Source organism: Otolemur garnettii, unplaced genomic scaffold (genome assembly GCF_000181295.1).
Source record: "Otolemur garnettii isolate 467f Iridium unplaced genomic scaffold, OtoGar3 scaffold00002, whole genome shotgun sequence".
In the NCBI taxonomy this organism is placed as follows: domain Eukaryota; kingdom Metazoa; phylum Chordata; class Mammalia; order Primates; family Galagidae; genus Otolemur; species Otolemur garnettii.
This window is the reverse complement of record NW_003852397.1, coordinates 48420771-48443758: the sequence shown is the minus strand read 5'-3', so window position 1 is coordinate 48443758 and position 22988 is coordinate 48420771. Positions and strand designations below refer to the sequence as shown.

The 22988-nt window shown below is 46.3% G+C and overlaps 1 protein-coding gene across 2 annotated transcripts in view; it reads left to right on the top strand.

Moving 5' to 3' along the window:
• OSBPL10 (oxysterol binding protein like 10) overlaps positions 1-22988 on the top strand; it is a 306798-nt gene that overhangs the window by 280589 nt on the left and 3221 nt on the right. For both annotated transcript variants that reach the window (XM_003781767.2, XM_003781766.3), the window contains 4 exons: positions 4579-5059; positions 13918-14104; positions 15709-15891; positions 22729-22882. In XM_003781767.2, coding sequence (XP_003781815.1) covers positions 4579-5059; positions 13918-14104; positions 15709-15891; positions 22729-22882 — 1005 coding nt within the window. The remainder of the gene's footprint in view (positions 1-4578; positions 5060-13917; positions 14105-15708; positions 15892-22728; positions 22883-22988) is intronic.

The window sequence follows — 22988 nt, the reverse complement described above, 5'->3', positions numbered from 1 at the left end:
CTTGATAGAGTGCCATGGCATCACAGCTCACAGCAACTTCAAACTCTTGGGCTTAAGCGATTTTCTTGCCTCAACCTCCCAAGTACCTGGGACTATAGGTGCCAGACACAACGCCCAGCTATATTTTTGTTGCAGTTGTTTAGCTGACCTGGGTCGGGTTCAAACCCACCACCCTTGGTGTATATGGCTGGCGATGTAACCACTGTGCTACGGGCGCCAAGCCGGCAGAGGTTAATTTCAGCTGCTGTGTCTTTATGCAGTGAATATCTTTGTGGAAAAAGTAAAATTTTATTTCAAACTCTTTCCATCTAACAAAAAAATTTTTTTTTCTTTGAGACAGTCTCTGTCACCTTGGGTAGAGTGCTGTGGCATCATCATAGCTCACAACAACCTCAAACTCTTGGGCTCAAGCAATCCTCTTGCCTCAGCCTCCTGAGTAGCTGGGACGACAGGTGCCTGCAACAAAGCCCAGCTAGTTTTTCTATTTTTAGTAGAGTTGTGCTCTTCCTCAAGCTTGTCTCAAACTCCTGAGCTCAAGCAGTCCACCCGCCTCAGGCTCCCAGAGTACCAGGATTATAAGCATGAGTCACTGTTCCCGGCCCCAACAAAAATTTTAATGAATGGCTTTTCTGATGTTTCAAGTTCCATGAGATGGCCCAGAAGGAGCTGGCATGTGAAGGAAACCCAGGGGAAAGTTGGGCAAAGCTGGCTAATCTCTGGCAGTGTGGGTTAACTATCCTTAATTTTGCAAGGTTGGGTCTTTGTGTACGTCCTCTGGTTTTCTTAAAGTGTTACATAAATGAACATAGGTAGTGGTCTAGGCTTCTCTTTGTTTGCCCGGAGGCATTTGCCATTCTAAGGATGGAATATCATGGAGATGATTCCCAAGATTATTAACTGATGATTCTTTGAAGAAGGTTATACCTGTTCTTAGCCTTCCATTGCAGAGGGCTGCTGTGCTTCCTGCTGAGAGGAGGGCACTTTCACTCTTTGTGGATGTCTTTTACCTTTTCTCATGGGTGATCCTCTAGTCTAAATTTCTAAGAGCCTAAGAACCCAACCTGAAGATTAGTTATTTATTTCTAGATTGATGCGACTTTAAATGTAATTAATTCTTCTCTGAATCCCAAGTGCAGATCCTCTCCTTTTTTCCTTCCCCAAAGTAGTTCATTGTCTTAATTATGTTAATGGGAGACAAGACAATCCTTATTGATGGCTCCGTGAGTCTGCAGCCACAATTTCAGGCTGTTTGGATGCCATCAGTCTGCACAGCTGGGCCATCACTCACCCTCTCCGAGGCAGACAGCCCAATTAGTGCTCACCACCCTGGGCTCTGTGTCCCCGGGGTTCCCCGCCCAAGAAACGGATGATTAAGTGACTTATTTGCAAACAGACCAAAAAAGGGAAGGAAGGGAGATTGTAGGAGAGAAAGACATCAGACTAAACTCAGAAATGTATTTAAATAAAAAGTATGACATCTTATCCAGAGTGGTGAGGCCTGGTTTTGAAGTTAATCTAGTATTCTGCCCCAGCACCCGTGAAACACACCAACAGGAGATGAGACGGGAAGTAGCAATTGCACCCCTGACCCATTCCGAGCCATCCCTCCAGGTATTCTACTTTTTTCCCAGCTCTAACAAAGCCACAGCTTAATTTCAAAGTACAGAATACGTACCTCGTAGGTTGAATTTGATATTGGCTAAGAGCCCATATTCCTTGAGTTTGTAATTTCAGGAGGGTTGTCTTTGAAAATTGATATGGTCTCAGGCATGGTATCCCCAGTAGAGCCTTTTTTGTTTTTCCTTCAGTTTTTCATTTTGGACATTTTCCAGTCTACAGTAAAGTTGCAAAAATAGTATAATAGACTTCCATGTCTTCTTTACCTTTATTGGCCAATTGTTAATATTTTGGGCTTTGGGGAAATCACACACAACATGTCAAAAGAAATGGAGGTGTCACCTCTCCTGGGTGATTCACCTGTTTGTCTAGTTTCATGCTACATCCTAGGGACTCAGGTATGGGGAGTAACAGAGGTGGCATCTGAAGGCCATTCCAAGCCAGAATATTAAATTCCCAATTTTGTCAAGTTACAGCTGGAATAAAGACCAGGAAATCACTATTGATTTGGATAGTTTTTTTGTTTGTTTGATACAGAGTCTCTGTATGTCACCCTCAGTAGAGTGCTGTGGCATCACAGCTCACAGCAACCTCTAACTCTTGGGCTTACACGATTTTCTTGCCTCAGCCTCCCAAGAAGCTGGGACTATAGGAATCCGCCACAACACCCAGCTATCCTTTGGTTGCAGTTGTCATTGTTGATTTTAGCTGGCCCAGGCTGGGTTGGTGTAGCCTCAGTGTATGTGGCTGGCGCCCTACCCACTGAGCTATGGGCGCCATCCTGATTTGGATAGTTTTACTTCAGATAATATGTTTTTTCTTCCTGTGTATTATCTTATAAAGACAAAGCAGGAAAATTTTCAGAAAGAACTTTTAAAAATGACTCAGTCTGTCCTCCAGAGTGGCACATTAACATTCTGAGTCTTATTATGATACTTGGATGGTACCACATGTTCAGTTTTACATCTGGCTGCTTTTTTACTTAGCTCAGGTACATTTTCCTCTGACATCATTTTCAAATGAATGATAGAAAAGCATTAAAAAGTGCCTAGCAAACTTTACTTCCTAGTGGCCTGGCTTTGAGCTTCCTCTGGAATCTTTGTACTTCGGTGCTCTGTCTGCCTTCCTCTTTCGCTCTAGACGTCTATATCGGTCCATTTAGTTTTGCTGTAACAGGATAACTGAGACTAGGCAGTTTATAAAGAAAAGATATTTATTTGGCTCACAATCTGCATGCTGGGGAGTTCAAGAGATGGTGCCACATATAGCTGGGAGTAGAGAATTAGAAAAACTGGCAAATCCCGAGATCAGGAGGTGAGAGAGGAAGCAGGAGAGTCTAGGAAGCCAAACTTGCTTTTACAGCAGCTGTTCTTTCAGTAACTAACGCACACCTGAGAGCACAAGAACTCCCTCACTCCTGATGGAGGCCATTCATCTATTTATAAGGGATTTGCCCCTATAACCCAAAGGCCTCCCACTAGGCCCCACTTCCCAACATCACCATCTTGGGCATCAAATTCAACATGGGTTTTGGAAGGGCAGACTCAGACCATCGCGGTATGTCTTCTCCCTTCCCTTGTATCCATGTCATTTATAGGGAAGGGTCTTAAACACTGAAGTGGCATCTGGTTGATAGGTCCATCAGTCTGTGTGGTATTTGTAGTCAGTGATCAAGTGTCCTCATGGGAACTAGGGATGATATGAAGGAAGGGCAGAATCAGTCACATAAGGAGAGAACATAAACCAGCCACATGACCTTGGTCAACTCATTTGAACCTGAAGGGTGGTTTCCTGCCCTCGTGTCAGAGTGTCAAAGAAGAGCAGAAGATGTGGCCAGCATACCAGACTCAAAATCAGGTGAATCCACACTGGAAGAAACAATATGAGATGCTCTAGGTTAAAGTCTTGCAGCTAAGTGAGCAAAATAAGAACCAACAAATAAGTTATTTTAAGTTCACTCTATGGGAGTGAGAAATGGACTTTATTCCCATTATATAACAGTGATAGTCATGAGTTACTTGCTTTCAAGATTGAGAATGTCCTCCTTTTATTTTGAGCGACATAATCATAGGGTGATGGGCACTGGAGATGGTGGAGGCCCGAGGTGACTACCTGGATCTACTTTGGATCAGTGACGAGTCTCCATCCCAACCCCGACAGGGTTATCTAGGTCTCTACTTATCTCCAGTTATGGGGCCAGTGACAAACCTGGGGGGAGCTGATAATGTTCCTGGAGCCCTCTGATCGGAGACAAGTTACAACAGGGAGCCCCTATAGCAGTCCTTTACCAGAAGATTCTGTTTGTTAAGCACCAGTCCACTTTGCAATTTCTGGCGGTTTCTTTTGGCCCAGCCTTGTTGACTAGCCTCCACAGATGGAATCACCCTGGGGTCCCCAGGGCAGCTCTGCGGACATTTGCCTGCTAGTTGGCTTACTTTCTGGAACCCTGGGCAGGGCTCTTTCTACAGTCCTCCCCTGCCTCGATCATGTTGGGGTTTATACACCATTTTTCTAACAGATCTCCCACAGACACCCTTGTTGGTGGTGCCAACCAACCCCAGTGTCCATATCTGTGAGAGTACACTGTGTGCCCTCTCTGGTCATGCCTGATGGCAGGAAGAATATGGAAAAACCCTTCAAAGCTATTTTCTGAAAATATAGATGTAAGGAGTGATGGCAGTGGACACAGAGATGGAGAACAGTTTTAGCCCATAGAAGCAAAGAAGAAAATCACAAGCGGTCTTACCCACAGAGCTGGGCTGTTGTCTATTCCATGGCTAATTCTCATTTATTTGATGTTGTTTCCCCTGAATTGTCATTTGTGCACAAATCAAAAGAAACTATTCCCTGTCTTGAGCTGTTAGGGGTTTGCTAGACAGTGGTTGCGGCCTTCACTTTTCCCTTTCAGCTTTGCACGTGATCACAGGGATCCCTGTCTGACTTTGTGTCCTTCCGGTGCAGGTGGTTCTTCCCACATTTATTCTGGAGAAGCGATCCTTGCTGGAGATGTATGCAGACTTTATGGCCCACCCAGACCTGCTGCTGGCCGTCACCGCTGGGGCCACGCCGGAGGAGAGAGTCATTTGCTTCGTGGAATATTATCTCACAGCCTTCCATGAGGGCCGCAAGGGAGCTCTGGCCAAGAAGCCTTACAACCCCATCATTGGCGAGACATTTCACTGTTCCTGGGAAGTTCCCAAGGACAAGGTCAGGCCTAAGAGGACTGCTGCCTCCTCATCTGGCAATGACCATGAATGCCCGGTAGTGGATGACTCTTCCAAAGGCTATAAGCTGAAGTTTGTGGCAGAGCAGGTATCCCACCACCCTCCCATCTCCTGCTTCTACTGTGAGTGCAAGGAGAGAAGACTGTGTGTCAGCACTCACGTGTGGACCAAGAGCAAGTTCATGGGCATGTCCGTGGGCGTCTCCATGATAGGCGAAGGTAAGCCCTGCCCACATGGGAGCTCTTACACAGTGATCTCTGCATGGCTGATGGGTGACTGATAATTTTGTGTGTGGAAATTTTTGCTTTTAACTTGTTTTAGAATTGGAATTGGGAGTTGATGGGAAGGAGGGGTGCAGTTGTTTTGGGGGAAGCAGGCCTGGTCTTTTCCCCGTGGATACAGCTACCTGCTGGGATCTCACATGCTGCGTCTGCACACACCTTGCAGATACTTTTTTCTTTCAGCTTTGCGTGAATATTAGAATTGGCTCCCGATCTGTGAAAACACATTTTTATTCATTCTCACCAGTGTCTGGCTCACAGACAATGAGAGTAATAGTGTTGCCTATTCAAAATCTGCTCATAAAAATTCCCAAGGCAAATCTTTTGACTCTATGCTGGAAATTCAAGAACGCAGTATAATCACACCACTGGTGGATTACACGTTCCTATTTGGGCAAATAGCTGTGAATGAAGTTTATTCATTGTTTGGAGAAACCTGTAATAATCCTTGTTAAGTTCAAGCATCTGTGTTAGTGGTGCCTCAACTCTTTTGAGTCACAAATCTCTGAGACTTTAAGGCTGTGACTCTTTTCCCAGGATGGGGACAATCTAACATAAAGTTTGGCTTTCAGTTTCAGGGAGTATGTGGCTCTCTGAAATCCCTTCCAAACACTGTGAGAAAAGACCTTTCATTCACTCAGCACGCTTTTATCTGGCACCTATGAAATGCTGGACCTTGTCTTAGGGGCTATGGATGCTTGAGTAAACAAAACAGACAAAAATCTGTCCTTACGAAGTTCTGTTGGACTGCTGTCTGCTGCAGAATGAAATAAGTAAATAAAATCAATTATGTGAAATGCTGGAGGATGATCAATGCTGTAGAGAAATACACATAAAGCGGGGAAGAGGCCTGGGAGTGCTAGGGAGAGTGTGGTTGAGGTTTCAGGGGGGCAGATCTCCCCAAGAAGGTGGTATTTGAGCAAATACTTGAAGTGGGCAGCAGGGCCAAGCCTTGTGGACTCAGGTAACAGTGTACGGCAGAATGAACAAAGCAGAGGCCCAGGGGCAGGATGTCCCTAGCACAGCAGGGGAGATGGGAAGTGCGTGTGGCTGGAGCAGGGTGGACGGGACTGGGGGTCAGGTCTGAGCAGTGACCATAGCCAGATCATGTAAGCCCTGAAGGGCCATTATAGGGACGCTGGCTCTTACACTCAGGGAACTAAGAGATCATGGAGGATTTTGAGCCAAAGAATTCCAGCCTCTGACTTTTAGTCCAACAAAATTGCTCCAGCTGCCTGTTGAAAACAGACCCTAAGTGGGGTGGGGGTGGGGTGGCGACAGTGGGAGCAAGGAAACCAGTGAAGAGGTCTGAGAATAATCTAGGCAGGAGGACCAGGTGGAAATGGTGGAGGAAGTGACAGGTAGGGAGAGTCTGCTTGGGTTCTCAAGTAGAGGGAGCCAAGAGGATTTGCCTCTGGATGAGGTGTGAGTTATGAGAGAAAGGGGTCACCAGGTTTTTGTCCTGAAAGGGTGGAAGGATGGACTAGCTAGAACTCCCCGCCAAAGAGTTCACCAAAGAGAGACTCATCAGTCTGTGAAGGAGGCCAGGGACTCACCTGTCACCAGGCTAACCTTAGGCCACCTAGTTTTAGGCCTCTTTTAGAATCAGATGGGGGTAAGCTGAATGTTTGGGGGAGAGATGAACACACATCTCTTTAAATAAATGTCACCAATACTAAGTATCCTTCCTCTCTTGAGTTCTCTTTTGTGAAGGTGCAACCATTTTTTTTAAATGGATGAAAGGGTAAGTGAATGGGTAAACCAGGGGGTTGATTTGAACCACCACTGTTACAGATAAGGAGGCAGAAAATCAAATCTCTGGTTTACCCATTGATTTTAGGGTATCAGAAAAATCCTAATACGCAGCAGACTGGTCTGGATTTTCCTGTTGTTGAAAGGAGAGAGGGGTGTCAGGAGTGGTCTCTTGGAGAAAAGCCGTTCCAGGACATGGAATATATATCTTCTGGGTTTCCAGCCATGCCACAGAGAATCCCAGGGCTCCTTAGGGGGGCTCAGGCCTGGAGGGGTGAAGGAGCAAGTGGTGAGGCTTCTGTTCCCCCAAGTCCACTCCACCCTGAGCATCCCCGTCTACCCTCACCTGTTTGCCTGCTAGACTTCCCTACCAGAGCCCACCCCCCAGAATGCGTCAGAGTGCTCAGCACACCTCTGATGGGTCCACCTACCTTGTGCCACAGATGAGGATCCCAAGGGAGGCAACTCGCCCAGGGTTGCGCACATACCCACAATACTGACGCTGCCCTGGAAACCCGTGATGGGGACGCAGGCAGGTGCTGGGGGTCTCTGTGAGTTAGCGGCTGTTTCTCATCAGCTCATCCCTGATCTGTGTGTGAGAAATCAGAATCTGAGAAGTCTCTAGGAATCTCCTGAGGTCACAGCCCAGGACTAGGAGAGGGGGCAGCAGGGGGAGGCCAGGCATGGACTGGCTGGGGGGTGGGGCCTCCAAAGGCCTCAGCCAGGGCCCTGGAGACCTGTTTCTCTGAAGCCAGGAACACAAACTTAACTCCAGAGGACAGGGCCAGAGGAACGAAGCTGGATATTTCCTCACAGGAGAACTCTGGTCCCAACAAGGGTGTCTCAGGCCAGAGACTGACTCCTACAGTTCCCTGAGCCTAGAGCTCAGGTCAGGCAGCCTTCCTGTTGAAAGCAGCTAGAAAATTGCTACAGACCCCATGTGAGAGGTTTATGTTGCATTGATTTGTGTATTTGGGTGTACAGTGAGACGTGGAAGTGACATTAATCTTGATTTTTTACTTACCAGGGGCTCTGTGTTGTCACAGGTCACTAAAGGCTTGCCTCATGCTATGCAGGGGGTACTGGTAAAAATAGTTCCCTTTTTTAAAAGCCAAAAATTGATATTTAGGAATCTTGTCTCATTCCACTTAACTTTACTATACATTTTTAATTTCCCACAAAATAAATTCCTTGAAAACGAAATATGTTTCTAGGGATGGTAGGGAATGCAGTTTACACCCTTAGCCCAGGTTTCTGTGCCCTATGCATGCTGCTTCCCTGCAGGTTTTATACAGATACTTATTTCCTTATCTGTAACAGTGGTGGCTCAAATCAACCCACTGGTTTACCCATTCACTTAGCCTTTCATCCATTTATTTGTGAAGTCTTGGCCTTGTCCTAGGTACTCAGATGCAGCAAAGGCTACAGCACACAGAGAAATACATGCTCTCCGGAGCTAATGCTCCAGCAGGCAGGGCAGACAGAGACAAGACACATGTGTGAAGTCTGTTGTGTGATAGATGATGATTGGCATTAAGAGACAAGGGTGGTAGAGAGCCAGGTGGGGCAGGGAAGTTGCAGTCTCAATAGGACCTCAACAAGAATGAATGACTTAAGTGAAGGTGTGAAGCTGGGGAGGGAAGAAGCTTTGTGAATAGCTCAAGAAGGGGTGATCCAGGCAAAGGAACAGTAAGACCAAAGGCCCTGAGGTGGGAACACCTGGCAGGAGTGTTCTGAGGACAGGGAGGGGGCTGCTAAGGCTGCAGCAGAGTGCAGGGAGGCCAGGCAGAGGAGACAAGGCCAGAGAGGAGAGGCCAGGTCATGGGATCTAGCTGGGGGCCTGGAAGGACTTTGGCTTTTACTGTGAGTGAGTTGGGGGGCCCTGGAAGGTGGGCATGATCTTAGCTCCAGGCCTATAGCTGCTGAGGGAATAGACTGAAGATGGAGTGGGGAGGGCCCAGGGTGAAGGCAGAAGCAGAGAGACAAGTTGTTTCTTATTTCTTTTCCGCCCTCCTACACACACACACACACACACACACACACACAGAGTTTCAGTCTGTGGTTAGTCAGAGTAAGTGCTTGGCAAATGTAATACCTTTTGTTAAAACTAAGTGCATTTTCTGTCACATAGAAAATGTTTGTTCACCTTCTTTTCTGGAGATACCTCCACACTCAGCAGAAATGCTTATTGCCACTTCTTGCCAAGGCATGGGAAAACCAGACACTTAAATTGGAATCCTGGTGGATGCCTCCTAGTCTGTGGCCCTAAGCAGGATTCTTGCCGTTAGGTGAATATCTGGAAATCTCTTATAAAAGTAAGGATTTGCAAATCCGTTTTTAGTGATCTAGAGAATTCTTCAGTTGGAGAAACCCAGTCCCTGGGGAGCCTTCGACTACTTCCTTCTCTCCCTGACGACCTGCAGTGGGTGCTGGTGAGGTGGGTGCGCCATGTCACCTGTGTGCTTTGTCACTAATACCCCCCCCTCCCTGGGCAGCTTGATCTTCACCCCTCCCAACCTCACTGTGGGCAGCTATGGTCTATTTAGCTGCTCTTTGCAAACCCCCCTCCCCCAAACACCCAAATCAATGCCCAGTACATGGCACAGTCTTGTAATTGCGTCTGTAGGGAAAGGCGATTAGTTCCAGAGAGGGAAGTGACATGAGGAACTGCGGGAAGGTTACTCGTGCACGCACCGCTGGTGTCTGCAAACGCACCCCCAGAGTCGTGATCTGTGATTCTAGGCTTTTCAGAGTAGATGTCCTAGCAGAATATTTTACTTGTCCTCAGGTTGAGGTCAGGCATGAAATTACTTTAAATTCATCAGTATGAAAACTTTAATGCTTTATTGGTAAATCAATTTGTGGAATTTCAAATGAAAATGTCCCAGCTGAAGGACTAACCACAGCATGGAAGGATTGATTACTCGGCATTTTTCAGCTTCTCTCAGTTCTTAGGCCACCTGAAGAAGTAACTTTCATGCATAATCTCATTTGTAAGTCTAATTTTAATAGTGTTTTATTCATTTGAAGGATGGATTTCTTTTATGTAACCCTGAAGAAAAAGAGTTAGTACTCAGAAGGCATAATCATACCTGATTTAATGAGTGAGCACATTTATGGATTTTCAGAAAAGAGCCAAAGAAATGTGCTCATGCCCGTGCCTTCACGTCATTTTAGCTCTGGGGCTGACTTCCAGGGACTTGAGGGAAATGGCACCTTGGTTTGGAAGAGATTTTTCTAAAGATGAATGGGAGAAGGATGTTATTTCTCATGAAAGAATTATACTTTCAAAACTCTCTTCTCACCTATCTCTCCCATCCCCCACATGCAAAACCCACCACCAGACTTTCTGCCTTCTTCTCTGTCACCAAGTGGCAATACCGTGGTTAACAATTCACCCATCAGGAGAGCTGCTTTAGAGATGTGGAGTAACCGGGATAGAAAGCCTGCAGGGTTCCAGGGGAGGGTCAGGCCGCAGTGCTGCCTCCTGGAGTTTCAGAATCACCTTGTCCATCTTTATCACGGCCCTATGAGGTGCAGACCCCATCGCCTGTGTGTCATAGGTGAGGAAACTGTGGTGTGGAGAAGTTAAAATCACCAGGCTGGAATGATCCTCCTATAAGATCTCATCCATTTGTGTGGCATAGTCTCCATGTACAAATGTTGTAAAGAAAATCTTAGCTGTGCGATCCTACTGTCCCAAGTTTGTCCTGGTACCTGAGAGCTCGTGCTCTGTGTGCTCCTGGTGTGCGGGTTTGGCTGGATAGACATGTGAGTGAGTGGGGGTCCTCAGGGTATTCCAGTTAAGGACAGGAAGGGTCAACCATAAGAGAGGGACACAGACTCGGCACCTGTGGCTCAAGTGGCTAAGGCGCTGGTGGCAGGTTCGCATCCAGCCTGGGCCCGCCAAACAACAATGACAGCTGCAACCAAAAAATAGCCGGGCGTTGTGGTAGGTGCCTGTGGTCCCAGCTACTTGGGAGGCTGAGGCAGTAGACTCGCTTGAGCCCAGGAGTTGGAGATTTCTGTGAGCTATGATGCCACAGCACTCTACCTAGGGGGAAAGCTTGAGGCTCTGTCTCAAAAAAAAAAAAAAAAAAAAGAGAGGGACACAGGAGACACCAGGGGTGAGGTTCCAGTGCTGGGAGGCATGACAGCCACCTGGAAGGAAAGTGCAGATGCTCTTTAGTTTGTGATGGGGTTGTGTCCTGATAAGCCCATCCTAAGCTGAAAATATCCTAAGTCAAAAATATATTTAATGCTCCTAACCTACCAAACATCAGAGCTTAGTCTCTCACCTGCCTGTACGTGCTCAGACACTTAATGGTAGTCTACAGGTGGGCACGATCGTCTGCAACACAGCACGCTGGGAAGTATTTGCTTATTCATCCTGATGACTGAGGGTCTGACTGGGAGCTGCCTGGCATTGTGGGACAGTATCGCACCACAGGTGGCTAGCCCAAGAAAAGATCAAAATTCAGAACTTGAAGTACAGTTTCTACTGAATGTATATCACTTTCATGCCATTGTACAGTCAAAAATTTGTGGTCTATTAGCTCTGGAGCAGGGGAGGTGGGACCCTCTTCTCTGAGGCCTTGAAGGCAAGTTGACTGGCAGCCTTCTTTCCAGGCCCCAGGGGCCTCTCCCAGCTGCCATAGGCTCCGAGTCTAGGAGGGTATGGCTGGCACTGGGGAGTAAAACCTGGGGACAGAGGGACATCTGACATGGCCTCTCTCTCTTCAATTTTCCCTTCTGACTTCTTAGTCAAGAAGAACCAACAGTTGGTCTGTCTCTGGAATTGGCTGCAATTTTCTACCTGCTTTGGGCTAACTTCTCATTAATCCAATTCAAGCCTACAAAGTAGGCCTTGAAACAAAAAAGCTATCAGAGTTGGCCAATCTCCAAGGGTTCTTACAAGAAGGATCCCAAGACCAATGTCTAATTCTCACAAACGCAACAGTCCTCCCTAAAGTTGTGGATGGGAGGGGGCCTTAGAAGTCACCTGGGGCAGTTCTTCTCTCTGAGACGGAGAGGATCAGAGAGCATGAAGGGGCCTGGGCTTGACTTTCTGAAAGATGTGTTAATTGAGTCAAGGGAGCACAGCCAGCTGGAGCAGGGATGCAGGGAGGCATTGAGTGTGGAGGAGTTATGCCACTTGCACATTTACATTCCACGTAGTCAATTCTATTCCTCATTGGAGAGAGACGGATTTAAATGCTGCTGTGATGTCTGCCCTCCAGTCCTGCCCACATGATTGCAAGCCACCCATGGATCTGCTTCTCCTGTGCTCTTGGTTCCTGTGTGTGCCCTTATGTGTGAGCATCTCTCGTACCTAGAGTGACTGAGACCCTAAACATATGCCAGGATGCCACCTTGGGTTTACAGAACCAGTCATCTGTTCTGTTGGTCGGGGAACTTATGATTTTAATGGACTTAGAGTGAGGGTTCTGGTCCAGACAAGCCTAGTATATTCTACGTATTATAGTTGATGGGCAATTAAAGGAATTTTCAAGGGTAAATTGAACTACAGCTGAACGCATCTTAGTATTGACTTTAGGAGCTAACAGTGATCACACTCTCTATACAAACGAGCTCCTTCTCTCCCCAGACTTACTCCCCTGGTAAGCTAATACACACTAAAAGAAATCTCAACATCTCTCTCTCTCCCTGCCCCCCGCCCTCCGCCTTCTCTCTCCTGTGCAATTTCTAGCTCTAATTGATTTAGATGCTTGTCTAGCTGAGAAAGAAGTACTGACCAGTTGAATTACTCAACCTCCCTGGGTTTCAGGTTCCTCATCCAATGATAAAAATATTGCTATATTGGGTACTTATGAGGCTCAAAGGACAGTGGGCTTGTACAGCCTCCAGGAACATCTGGCAGCCAGAACGTGCTGGCACATGGGAGATGTTGAGCTCACTCTTCACTCTTCCCACTGCAGGACCAGGAGCCCAGGGAGGGGCTGTCACTAATTGTGTGGTCCTCTGCCCTTTCTTAACTCAGGGTGTCCTTGATAAGGGGGTGGCCCTGGGGTGAGCGAGAGCAGAGTCAAGCCCTGAGAGGTGCCTTACATGGAATACGTACGTACATCTCAGAGGACCGTAGAGCTAGATCCCAGGGCCCCTGCCGGCCTGTATGGGACCTCCGTGCACAAACTACACGGTAGCCCTGGAGCTTATACATTTTGGAAGTGGTCTTTGAGAACTTGATGAAAACTGTGCCCCCCTCTTTTTTCCCCCCAAACTACCCTAGGAACATTAAGTGGCCCTTTTCTCTAGAAAAATAAACCTACCTAATTCTGCATTGCTTCAAGAGGTTTAAGACCCCTCCCAGCCCGATCCTTGGGTCCTAGGTTAGAGAAGCCCTGATCTGGGCGTAGGTGAGTGGTAGGTGTCTCCTACAGGTGGCTGGCAGCAGCTCTACAGTCTGACTTCTTTAACTTCATGAAAACCATTGAAATTGTCTCTGTTGCTCTCAGGATAAAGGCAGATACTTTTTAGAAGTTTAAAAGACAGGATCTGGCCCTGCTGCCCTGGTCATCTGCCATACCTGCCCACCTTCCTTCTGCCTGTGGGCCCCCTTCTCGGCCCCTTCATGCACACCCGGCTCCTTCCCAAGGCAGGGCCTTCAGCCCTGCTCTTCCCCTGCTGGGACCTTCTTCCTTTACCTCTTCACTTTCTTGACTCTTACTCATTTCCAGCGTCCCTTCCCCAGGGAAACCTTCCCTGTGCAGGTCACTTCCTCTTGCTGGAGGCCTCCATGGCACCAGGCACCTCTCCCCCACCGTTATCACGTTACGATTTTGCGTCCCTTTGGTGACTGTTATCTGCCTTTCTGTGCTACTTACTGCGGGCAGGAAGTGGGTCTGTTTTGTTCCCCATTGTATTCTCAGCACTTTGCACAGGTGGAACATATGGTGAGTGTGAAGCTGCCGTCTGCAGAGGTGTGACGTGTCACAGGAGGCATTTTGGTCTCTCCTCTTCCGATCCCCACATGCCCCTTTCCTCTGTTTGTGTGTCTAACTTTCCCTGCTCTCTCCCTGGAGGTGTGCTGAGGCTCCTGGAACATGGGGAAGAGTATGTATTCACCCTGCCTAGTGCCTATGCCCGGTCTATTCTCACCATCCCCTGGGTGGAGCTCGGAGGAAAAGTCAGCATCAACTGCGCCAAGACTGGGTACTCCGCGACGGTGACATTCCACACCAAGCCTTTCTATGGAGGGAAAGTCCACAGGTAGGAACCTGCCAGGGAAGGCTGGCGTGGCCTCACCACCATGTCCTGATTTTCTTTCCATTAGAATGTTGAGGATGAGGTGACAGGATGAGTTGAAAATCAGGATGAAGTTGTTAACTCGTCTTTTTCCCTCCCCTTGTATGGTGAAATCTTCGGTGATTTGCAGGACACACACTGGTCTAACAGGTGGTTCTGTTTGTTACAGTAACCTCTCCCTTCTGAAGCCACAGCTTGTTTCTATGCTCTGCAGTGATTTATTCTGTGAACCCAGATGTTGTCAAGCAGTTCCCCATTTCATTTTGAGTTGGCTCCGTTAACTCGAATCTTTGTATTATGTGTCTGTGAGCTCAAGACCATTTCTCTCCTTTGAGAAGCTGGAAAGGCCCATCTTTGCCATACATTTTATATGCATTCCACAGCATAGCCCGGGCACGTGGATGCCCTTGCGGCATTCTGTAGCCAGCACACGCAGGCTTGCGAGACCTGATTTCTGTGCATGTCTCCCGTCTCTGCACTCATTACTCCCTATCTCCACCCTTGGTGACAACATGGTGGCCGTTGAAACCACTGGTGACGGGACACCACAGATGCCCCAGATCAAATGTTATACTCCCTGGAGAAAGCCAGTTTTTGAACATTTACCAGCACACCCCAATACCCTTCCCGCTCTATGCACCCCAGATTCCTCCTGCCTGTGAGCCTCTGCCTCACCACCTGGGAACGGTGGCTGTTAAGGGGCTAAGGGAGAAAGTTCAAGTCTGTGTTTGAAAACTCTTAACTTGAGTCTGTGATGGGCCTTAAGAAAAAGAGAAGCTCTGCTCCTCAACTTGGCTGCTCTGGAGTGAGCTTCCCTGTTTTCCCTGTGTTACTCTGACTATAGAAAGCTGGAAGGTAGAGAGGGAGGTAGGAGTCTGCTTTCACCCAGAGGCAGAGATGTGGAGTTAGCACAGGAGCAGCGGCCGAAAGAGAGGTCACAATCTCCATAAGTAGGCCCTAGTAAAGAAAGGCTCAAGGTCATCTTGGAGCCCTGCCGATGGTGGGTAGGTGCTGATATGAGGCCGAGAGTCTGGGTTCTGCTCAGCCTTCATTCAGAGGCCCTGGACATAACCCTCCCTCCCCAGTGTGAGCTCTCTTGGGATTATCAGCAACCATCTTTGACCCCAAATAGAACTGACCTCAGTTAAGGATGGAAAAGCTCTCCCTACACGCCTGTGCTCTTTTGGGGGTTAAAATGTAGTATTGTTATGTGCCATTCGGGGGAGGAAAGGGTATGTTTTGTTTTGCTTTTGCTGAATTGCTTGATTTCCATCTCAAAGAAAACATTTTATATAAACAATGTGTGTTTATCAAACCCAAGAAATTAATGGTGCTACATTACTGTTAACAAATCTAGGAACTTTATTTAGATTTCATCCGTTTTTCCACTAGTGCTTTCTTTGTCTGTTCAAGGGTTATATTTTAAGAGCTAGTCTTTGAGCAAACTGCAGAAATAGTTCCTCCTTCCCACCCTCCATAAAAAATTCTCCGAGTATGAATGCACCTTTTGAAGTCTCTGTTTTGATACTCTCGCTAAATGTGTTCATTTGATTCGTTCATTAATTCAGGGTCACAGCAGAAGTGAAGCACAATCCAACCAACACCATTGTTTGTAAAGCTCATGGGGAATGGAACGGTACTTTAGAGTTTACCTATAGCAACGGAGAAACCAAAGTCATCGACACGACCACACTGCCCGTGTATCCTAAGAAGATCAGACCTCTGGAGAAGCAGGGGCCCATGGAGTCCAGGTGAGGGTCGGGCTGCGTGTTGCTCTCAGCTGAAGTCCTCAGCACTTGACTCAAGGGGCAGAGAGTCAAAGTGGGCCAGCACTTATGCTCTTCTGGCTTCTTTAGATGTTTGAATTTTCTACTGTCACTTAGGAGTAGATCTTTTCAGCTTTAGTCCAGTCATTCTGCAATTTGGGGATGGGGCATGCAGACAGTCTACAGCAGACTTCATTTTTTTTTTTTTTTGGAGACCGAGTCTCACTTTGTCATCCTCAGTAGAGTGCTGTGGTGTCATAGCTTACAGCCACCTCAAACTCTTGGGCTTGCGCGATGCGATCCTCTTGCTTAAGCCCCTTGAGTAGCTGGGGCTATAGGTACCTGCCACAATGCCTGGCTATTTTTAGAGACCTGGCTGGTATTGAACTCCTGTGCTCAAGCAATCCACCTGCCTCGGCCTCCCAGAGTGCAAGGATTACAGGTTCTATGCCTGGGTCATGGTGCGTGAGCCACCATGCCCGACCCTTTATAGCAGACTTTTAATGCTTGTCCTGAGAAAGTGTGTCAACTGATCTATTGCTTGATTTCAAATGTAAATACGAAGAGTTGCTAGTAATCATGGAACCTTGCAGTGACACAATGAGATACTAATTTGTCTCTTACCAAATTAACATGCTTTAAAAAATTAAATGTTGCCAGAGGCATAGCAAAATACCTCCTACCCTGATCTTCGAGTAGGGGTGTGTGCAGTGCAGCTGCATGGATCTGTCCCTTTAAACTCATGAATTTACATTAATTTTGTACAGGTAGTCCTGGGTTATGGATGACCTGAGTCAATGGCATTCTGTACTTACAAACAGGTTGACAAGGCTCCCCATAAGGATAATTTATAATTAAAAAATTAGTAATTCACCAACTTGTTTCTTCTGCACACGTAAACAAACCCACGTGTTAAGTGGTTCACAGTGCAGTGTCTTCCCACGAGTGGCCAGGCTCATTGTTTATATGGTCCCTTATACACAGCATCACTTTTGTCTTAACTTGTTTATTTGATTTTGGAAATCTGTATTTTATCCTTCTTGCCATGCCTCCAAAATGAAAGTCCACTGCAGGTCCAGGTGAGCCTGTAGGGAAGGGGAAAGGGATCACAATGGAGACAAAAGTAGGACTACCGAAAGGTTCAGAGAAAGGCCAGATACCATCATTCACTGGGAAAGACATAAGCTTCGGTGGCTTGCCTCTTGGAACAATTATAAAGGATAAAGTGAGAATAACGGAATGTGTGAAAAGCTGTGCTCCAATGAAAGCATCAATTATTACTAAATAGCATAGTGGATTCATTATCAAATTGGAAAGGTTATTATTATTTGGTTAGAAGATCAAAATAATTGTAACATTCCTATTAACCTAGAAATTAAAAGAAAGAGCACAGTTGTTTCTTTAACTTACTCTGCCAGAACAGGGGTATTATTATTACAGTATTACACTATGTTATTATTACCAGATATGAGCCGTTCTGGTGTTGTTGTTATTATTGTATATACACTGTTTCTCAGGTGTCTGAGTTACAAATCCTACCTAAAGATGTTCTCAGGAATGTAACATTTGAAACCCAGGCACCTTGCCTGTGTTCTACATCTGGGAATCTTTTCTCTGGGAAAATTCTTAAATTCAGAAAATAATTTCAATGAAAGTTTTTTTGTTTTTTTAAAGAAAACTAGACAAGAAAAGAAAGGGAAACCACCCAACTGCCCAACACATGGAAAATTGTTAAGTAAATTATGAAGTATCCTCTCAATTAGTATATCCACTTTGTGGTATGAATATAATGTAGCCATTTAAAGTGATGTTTTTGTGGGCACACAAGCAAAATCTTCTCGTTATATGCCATTTTTATTTTTCAGTCTAGGACATCAGCCAAGTATGGCTCTTGTGCCAAATCTTCCTGTGGCTGATTTTGTAAATAAAGTTTTATTGGAACACAGCCATGATCATCCATTTACATATGGTTTATGGCTTCCTTTCTGCTACAACAGCAGAGTTAAGTAATTGCAACCAAAAACATACAGCCTGCAAAGCCTAAAATATTTACTATCTAGCAATTTACAGAAATTGTCAATCCCTGCTCTAATCTAAAACCATGTGCTCTTTAGAAACACAACGGCAGGCTAAAATGAGATTACAGGTGATTCTGTGAAAGGGTTTACTATTACCTAGAAGAGTGTGTAACCAAATGGAAAAAATGCTTATTAAGTAGAAATAAAGAAGGGACATAGCAGTGCATACAAATAACACATGATAACCGAACTTAATAAAAACAGAGCTTTAGTATCCCTGGAACCTTCGTACATACTTTCTTATGAATCTGTTTAGTCAAGGATAGTGAGAGTAACTTCTGTGTCCAAATGGACAGCGTGAACTCTTACTGGTCTTTTTCGGTCCAGCCTATTGGGCCATAGTAGCTGGGTAAAGGAAAGGCTGAAATAAGGAAAGAAATCATCTTCTTGCTCACACACAAGGATGGAGAAACCTGTGGTTCATATCATGGCATGGCTATTGTTTCTAGTCTGGCTGTTGAGAACAGAACTGTGATTATGTGCTACTGTCCTTCCACAGATATCAGAGTAGGTTAACTTTTTTTTTGGAGACAGAGTCTTACTGTGTCACCCTTGGGGGAGTGCCATGTCATCACAGCTCATAGCAACCTCAAACTCTTGGGCTTAAGTAATTCTCTTGCCTCAGCCTCCCAAGTAGCTGGGACTACAGGCACTTACCACAACGCCTGGCTATTTTTTTGTTATAGTTGTCATTGTTGTTTGGCAGGCCTGGGCTGGGTTCTAGCCCACCAGCTCCAGTGTTTGTGGCTGGTACCCTAGCCGCTGAGTTACAGGCACGGAGCCAAGTTAGCTATTCTTTATTAAGACTCTTTGAGGTCTCAGAATTCAGCCTGGAGCAGGGATGCGTCAGGTATCAGAGTAAGAGAGAAGGTGCTACCTCTTCTTGTCTGTTTATGTGGACTTTACTGAAATATGGAACTGAACTACAGTCCCCCTCCCCCACCCTTTTCCATGCAGTCATTTTCAGTGGTTTCAGTTACCCATAGTGAACCACCACCTGAAAATAGTACAGTACAGGATGTCTCAATGGTCTCCGTCAATAGGAAAATTACCAAATACGTCTTTTATATTATATTTCCTATTTCTTATATTTTTACATTTATATAGCAACACATAGAGAAATATTTTGTACATGTGCACACACATTCATATAACTTTTATGGTGGAATATTGTTATAATTGTTCTGTCGTTAATCTCTTACTATGCCTAATTTAAATTACACTGTATCATACGAGGCCTGACAATTAAGTGTGTATGCTTACATTGGCACCACTATGTAAATAACTCAGTGAGGTTTCCTAACCTTGGTCTATCAGCGTCTCACAGTTGTGTTCATGTCAATGTGTGGTGGTGCCTTGCTGAGTGGCGTTCATTATTGTGTGTTTTTGTGTGCCATTGCAAGAATGTCGTCAGAGGTTGAATTAGAGCAATGAATAAACATTAAATTTCTTGTTAAACTTGGCAAGAGTGTAAGTGAAATCAGGGACATGTTGGTCCAAGTTTGTGGGGATAATGCCATAGAGAAAATGGCAGTATACAAGCATATTAAATGTTTTTCTGAGGGGGGAGAGAGTGTCCCTGATGAAGAGAGCTTAGGACAGCCAGTAACGAGCAGAACTGACAAAAACATTGTAAAAATTCATCAAATTGTGTGTTGAAATCATCAGTGGACTATGAGAAGCATAGAGAACAGGAAACTCTTAACTAAAAATCTTGGTATGAGAAAAGTGTGTGCAAAAATGGTCCTTAAGGAGCTCACTGCTGAACAAAAGCAAAGGAGAGCCGAAGTTTACCAAGACGTTCTGGAGAGGCAAGATGATGTTTCGTGCCATGTTATCACTGGTGATGAAACATGAGTGAACTAAAGTGTCATGGTGACACTTTGTTACAACCCTGCAACAAAGTATCAAAATGCACAATAGAAGTCAGCCAGTTCTCCAGGACCAAAAATTTGTCTGACCAAACATGTGTCACTCCAAATGAAGAGTCAAAATAATGTTGCTAACCTTTTTTGATATCAGAGGATTATTCATTGTGAATTTGTACCAAGTAGACAAACAGTTAACCAAGCTTCCTATTTGGAAGTGCTGAAAAGGCTGCATGATAAAGTTAGACAAAACCACAATTCATGGCTCTCGTGTCACAACGATGCAGCAGCTCACACAGCACTATCTGTAAGGGAATTTTTAGCCAGTACACAAATAACTGTTTTGGAATATCCTCCCTACTCTCTCAATCTGGCCCCTAATGACTTTTTTCTTTACCTGAAGATAAAGGAAATATTGAAAGGAAGACGTTTTGATGACATTTGGCACATCAAGGGTAATATGATTACAGCTCTGATGGTCATTCCAGAAAGAGAGTTCCAAAATTGTTTTGAAAATTGGATTAGGTGCTGGCATTGGAGCATAGCTTATAAAGGGGAGTACTTCAGAAGTGACCGTAGCAATATTCAGCAATGAGGTATGTAGTGCTTTTTCTAGAATTGAGTTTGTGAACTTAATTGTCAGACTTTGTAGGTATGTATGTGTAGGGAAAAAACATGGTATGTATTATCTGTGGTTTCAGGCATCTCCTGGGAAAGCTTAGAATGCATCTCCCTCCATGGATATGGGGGATACAACTATATAGGGAAATTGAGCCCACTCACTCAACCTTGTTCTCTGCAGAGGAAATAACCTTGAGCAGTGAAGTGGCAGGTCCAAGGCTCCCTTGCCACTCAGAGCATGTGCTCCTGCTTCCTGCTGGGTCTGCTGGACCTTACCTGCAGGGGCAAAGGAGGGATGATCAATGTGCCTGGTGGGCCAGTGGTTAAATAGTTGTCTCATCCCTCACATGGTGCCAGCTCTGGTTAGGCCTCTAGTCCCCAACTAGCACCCTTGGAAGGTTACTGGGCCCTGCTAGGGTTAGAGTGCAGATACCCTGTTGTCTGCCCACACTGTGAGTCTGTTCAGGATGCCCAGAGCCTGGGTCCTTCCTTAGCCTGTGCCCAGGGATGCCCACCCTCTGTCATGCTGCCCTGCCCTCCTCAGAAGGGGCTCCCCTTGGCCTTTCTTCCTGATTTGCTCCCATCCCTTCCTGCCTTGAAGGTGCCTAACCTTTCTGCCTTTTCTTTTAGCTTGGTGTTCAGATCCTTCCTTAGAGGAGCAGCACCCATTTCCTCCCCCTTCCCAACCTCTCAGGGGACTGTCTTGGTTGAGTCCTTGTGCATCTAGGCATCTCTGACTGTGGGCCAGTTCTTGGCCCAGCGCCACTCCTTCAGTCCTTGGCATCCTTGGGGTCCCTCTCTACTTGGGGCCACTGCTTTATGATGGGACTTACCATGGGAAGTTGTGCCTTTGAGAGGATGCCCTTTTTTCCCTGCCTCATCCTGGTGTCTGGTCCCTCCCTGAGCATGAACTGTATGTTGAGGGTGTGGGTGATGGAAAAAACTGTGATTCAACCTAACACCCACCCCCTATTGTTTCCTTACCTCACCCTACTCTCCTGTTCTGGCAGATCTTTCCTCTAAAATCAGGACTCAGGACAGACTGGAAAGCATGGGCTGTGAGGTTAGTTCACAGCTATAAAGCAGGGGCCACAGAGAGGCTGTGCTAGGGTCTCTTGATGGTGGATTCAGGATGTTTGCAGCTGGAGCTCAGCCCTGATTGGTTTCTCTCGTTGGCATCTGACCCTTCTCAGAAGTTGCTGCTCTCTCTGTTCATTTTGCTGGTAGTCTCTCTGCCCTTCCTCTGCCTAACCAGGCCAACACCCATGTCCCCTGCTGCACCCAGCCCTCACTGCAAAAAGGGTGGAGGGCACCCACTGTAGAAGAGCTCCCTGGCCCTGGAGTTACTGATCATTTCCAAAAGCCAGGGAGGGAATCCCCACCACTGAGAATTCTGATAGTTCCTTTTGCGTGGAATCCTGGATTTTCCTGATGCATTAAAGGGAGGAAGCGCATGGGTAATGGTGTCCTGATTTATCACACGTCCTTTCCGCTCCCTCTAGAACACAGTGTGTCTGAATAGCCCCTAGGACAGCGGTTCTCAACTCACAGGAACTGTATTAAAGGGCTGTGGCATTAGGAAGGTTGAGAACCACTGCCCTAGGAGGTCCTGAGGAAGCAGCTGTGTGATAAACACAAGCCGATTCAGATGCCTTCTTCAGTGAATGAACAAGGCAGAGAAGTAGCTTTTGTGTAGACATCGGGGGAAATGACATATCCTGCACCATGAGGGAGCGTGTAACTCATGGTCTGTAACTTATAATCCTGGGTTCCCTTGTGGGAAAACAGGTACCAGCCTGGTTGCCTTAAGTTTCATGGACCTTATGTTTCCTCCTCTGTTAAATGGGAATAGCAGAACATCTGTATCGTTGGGATGTTGTGAGGATTAAGTCAGTTTCTATATATAAAATTCTTAGCGATGTGGTAAATGCTGTATTTGTCTGTTGTCACTGCTGTTTGCTGTGGTAGCATTCTGCCGACTACTACCAGTATTAGATCTGATCTTAAGACACTTTGAGCCCCAAGAAAGATATAGTGTTTGGAATAAGTAGAGAATAGAGATAGCAGACATGTGGAACCAGGGAGCCCTGGGTTCGCATCCTGACTCTTGGGGTCTTCGAGGCATTTGGGATGAGCTGCCCCAAGGAAGCCTTGCCTAGATGCCCCTTCCCTGTTCCAGCTGTGCCTGCCAAGGTCAGTCCTCCCCAGGCCAGCTGGGCCTGTCTCATTGTTTCTTCCGTTCCATGCATTCCCAGGAACCTCTGGAAGGAGGTGACCCGATACTTGAGGCTGGGGGACATTGACGCAGCCACTGAACAGAAGCGGCACCTGGAGGAGAAGCAGCGGGTGGAGGAACGGAAGCGGGAGAGCCTCCATACCCCATGGAAGCCTAAATATTTCATCCAGGAGGTAACTCTGCCACCTGTCCTGGGACTCCTGCCCATGAGAGAACTTGTCCTGAGAAGGCAGGTGGATTTTGCTTGAAAGCCTGGCAGATGGGATGAATGACAGACAG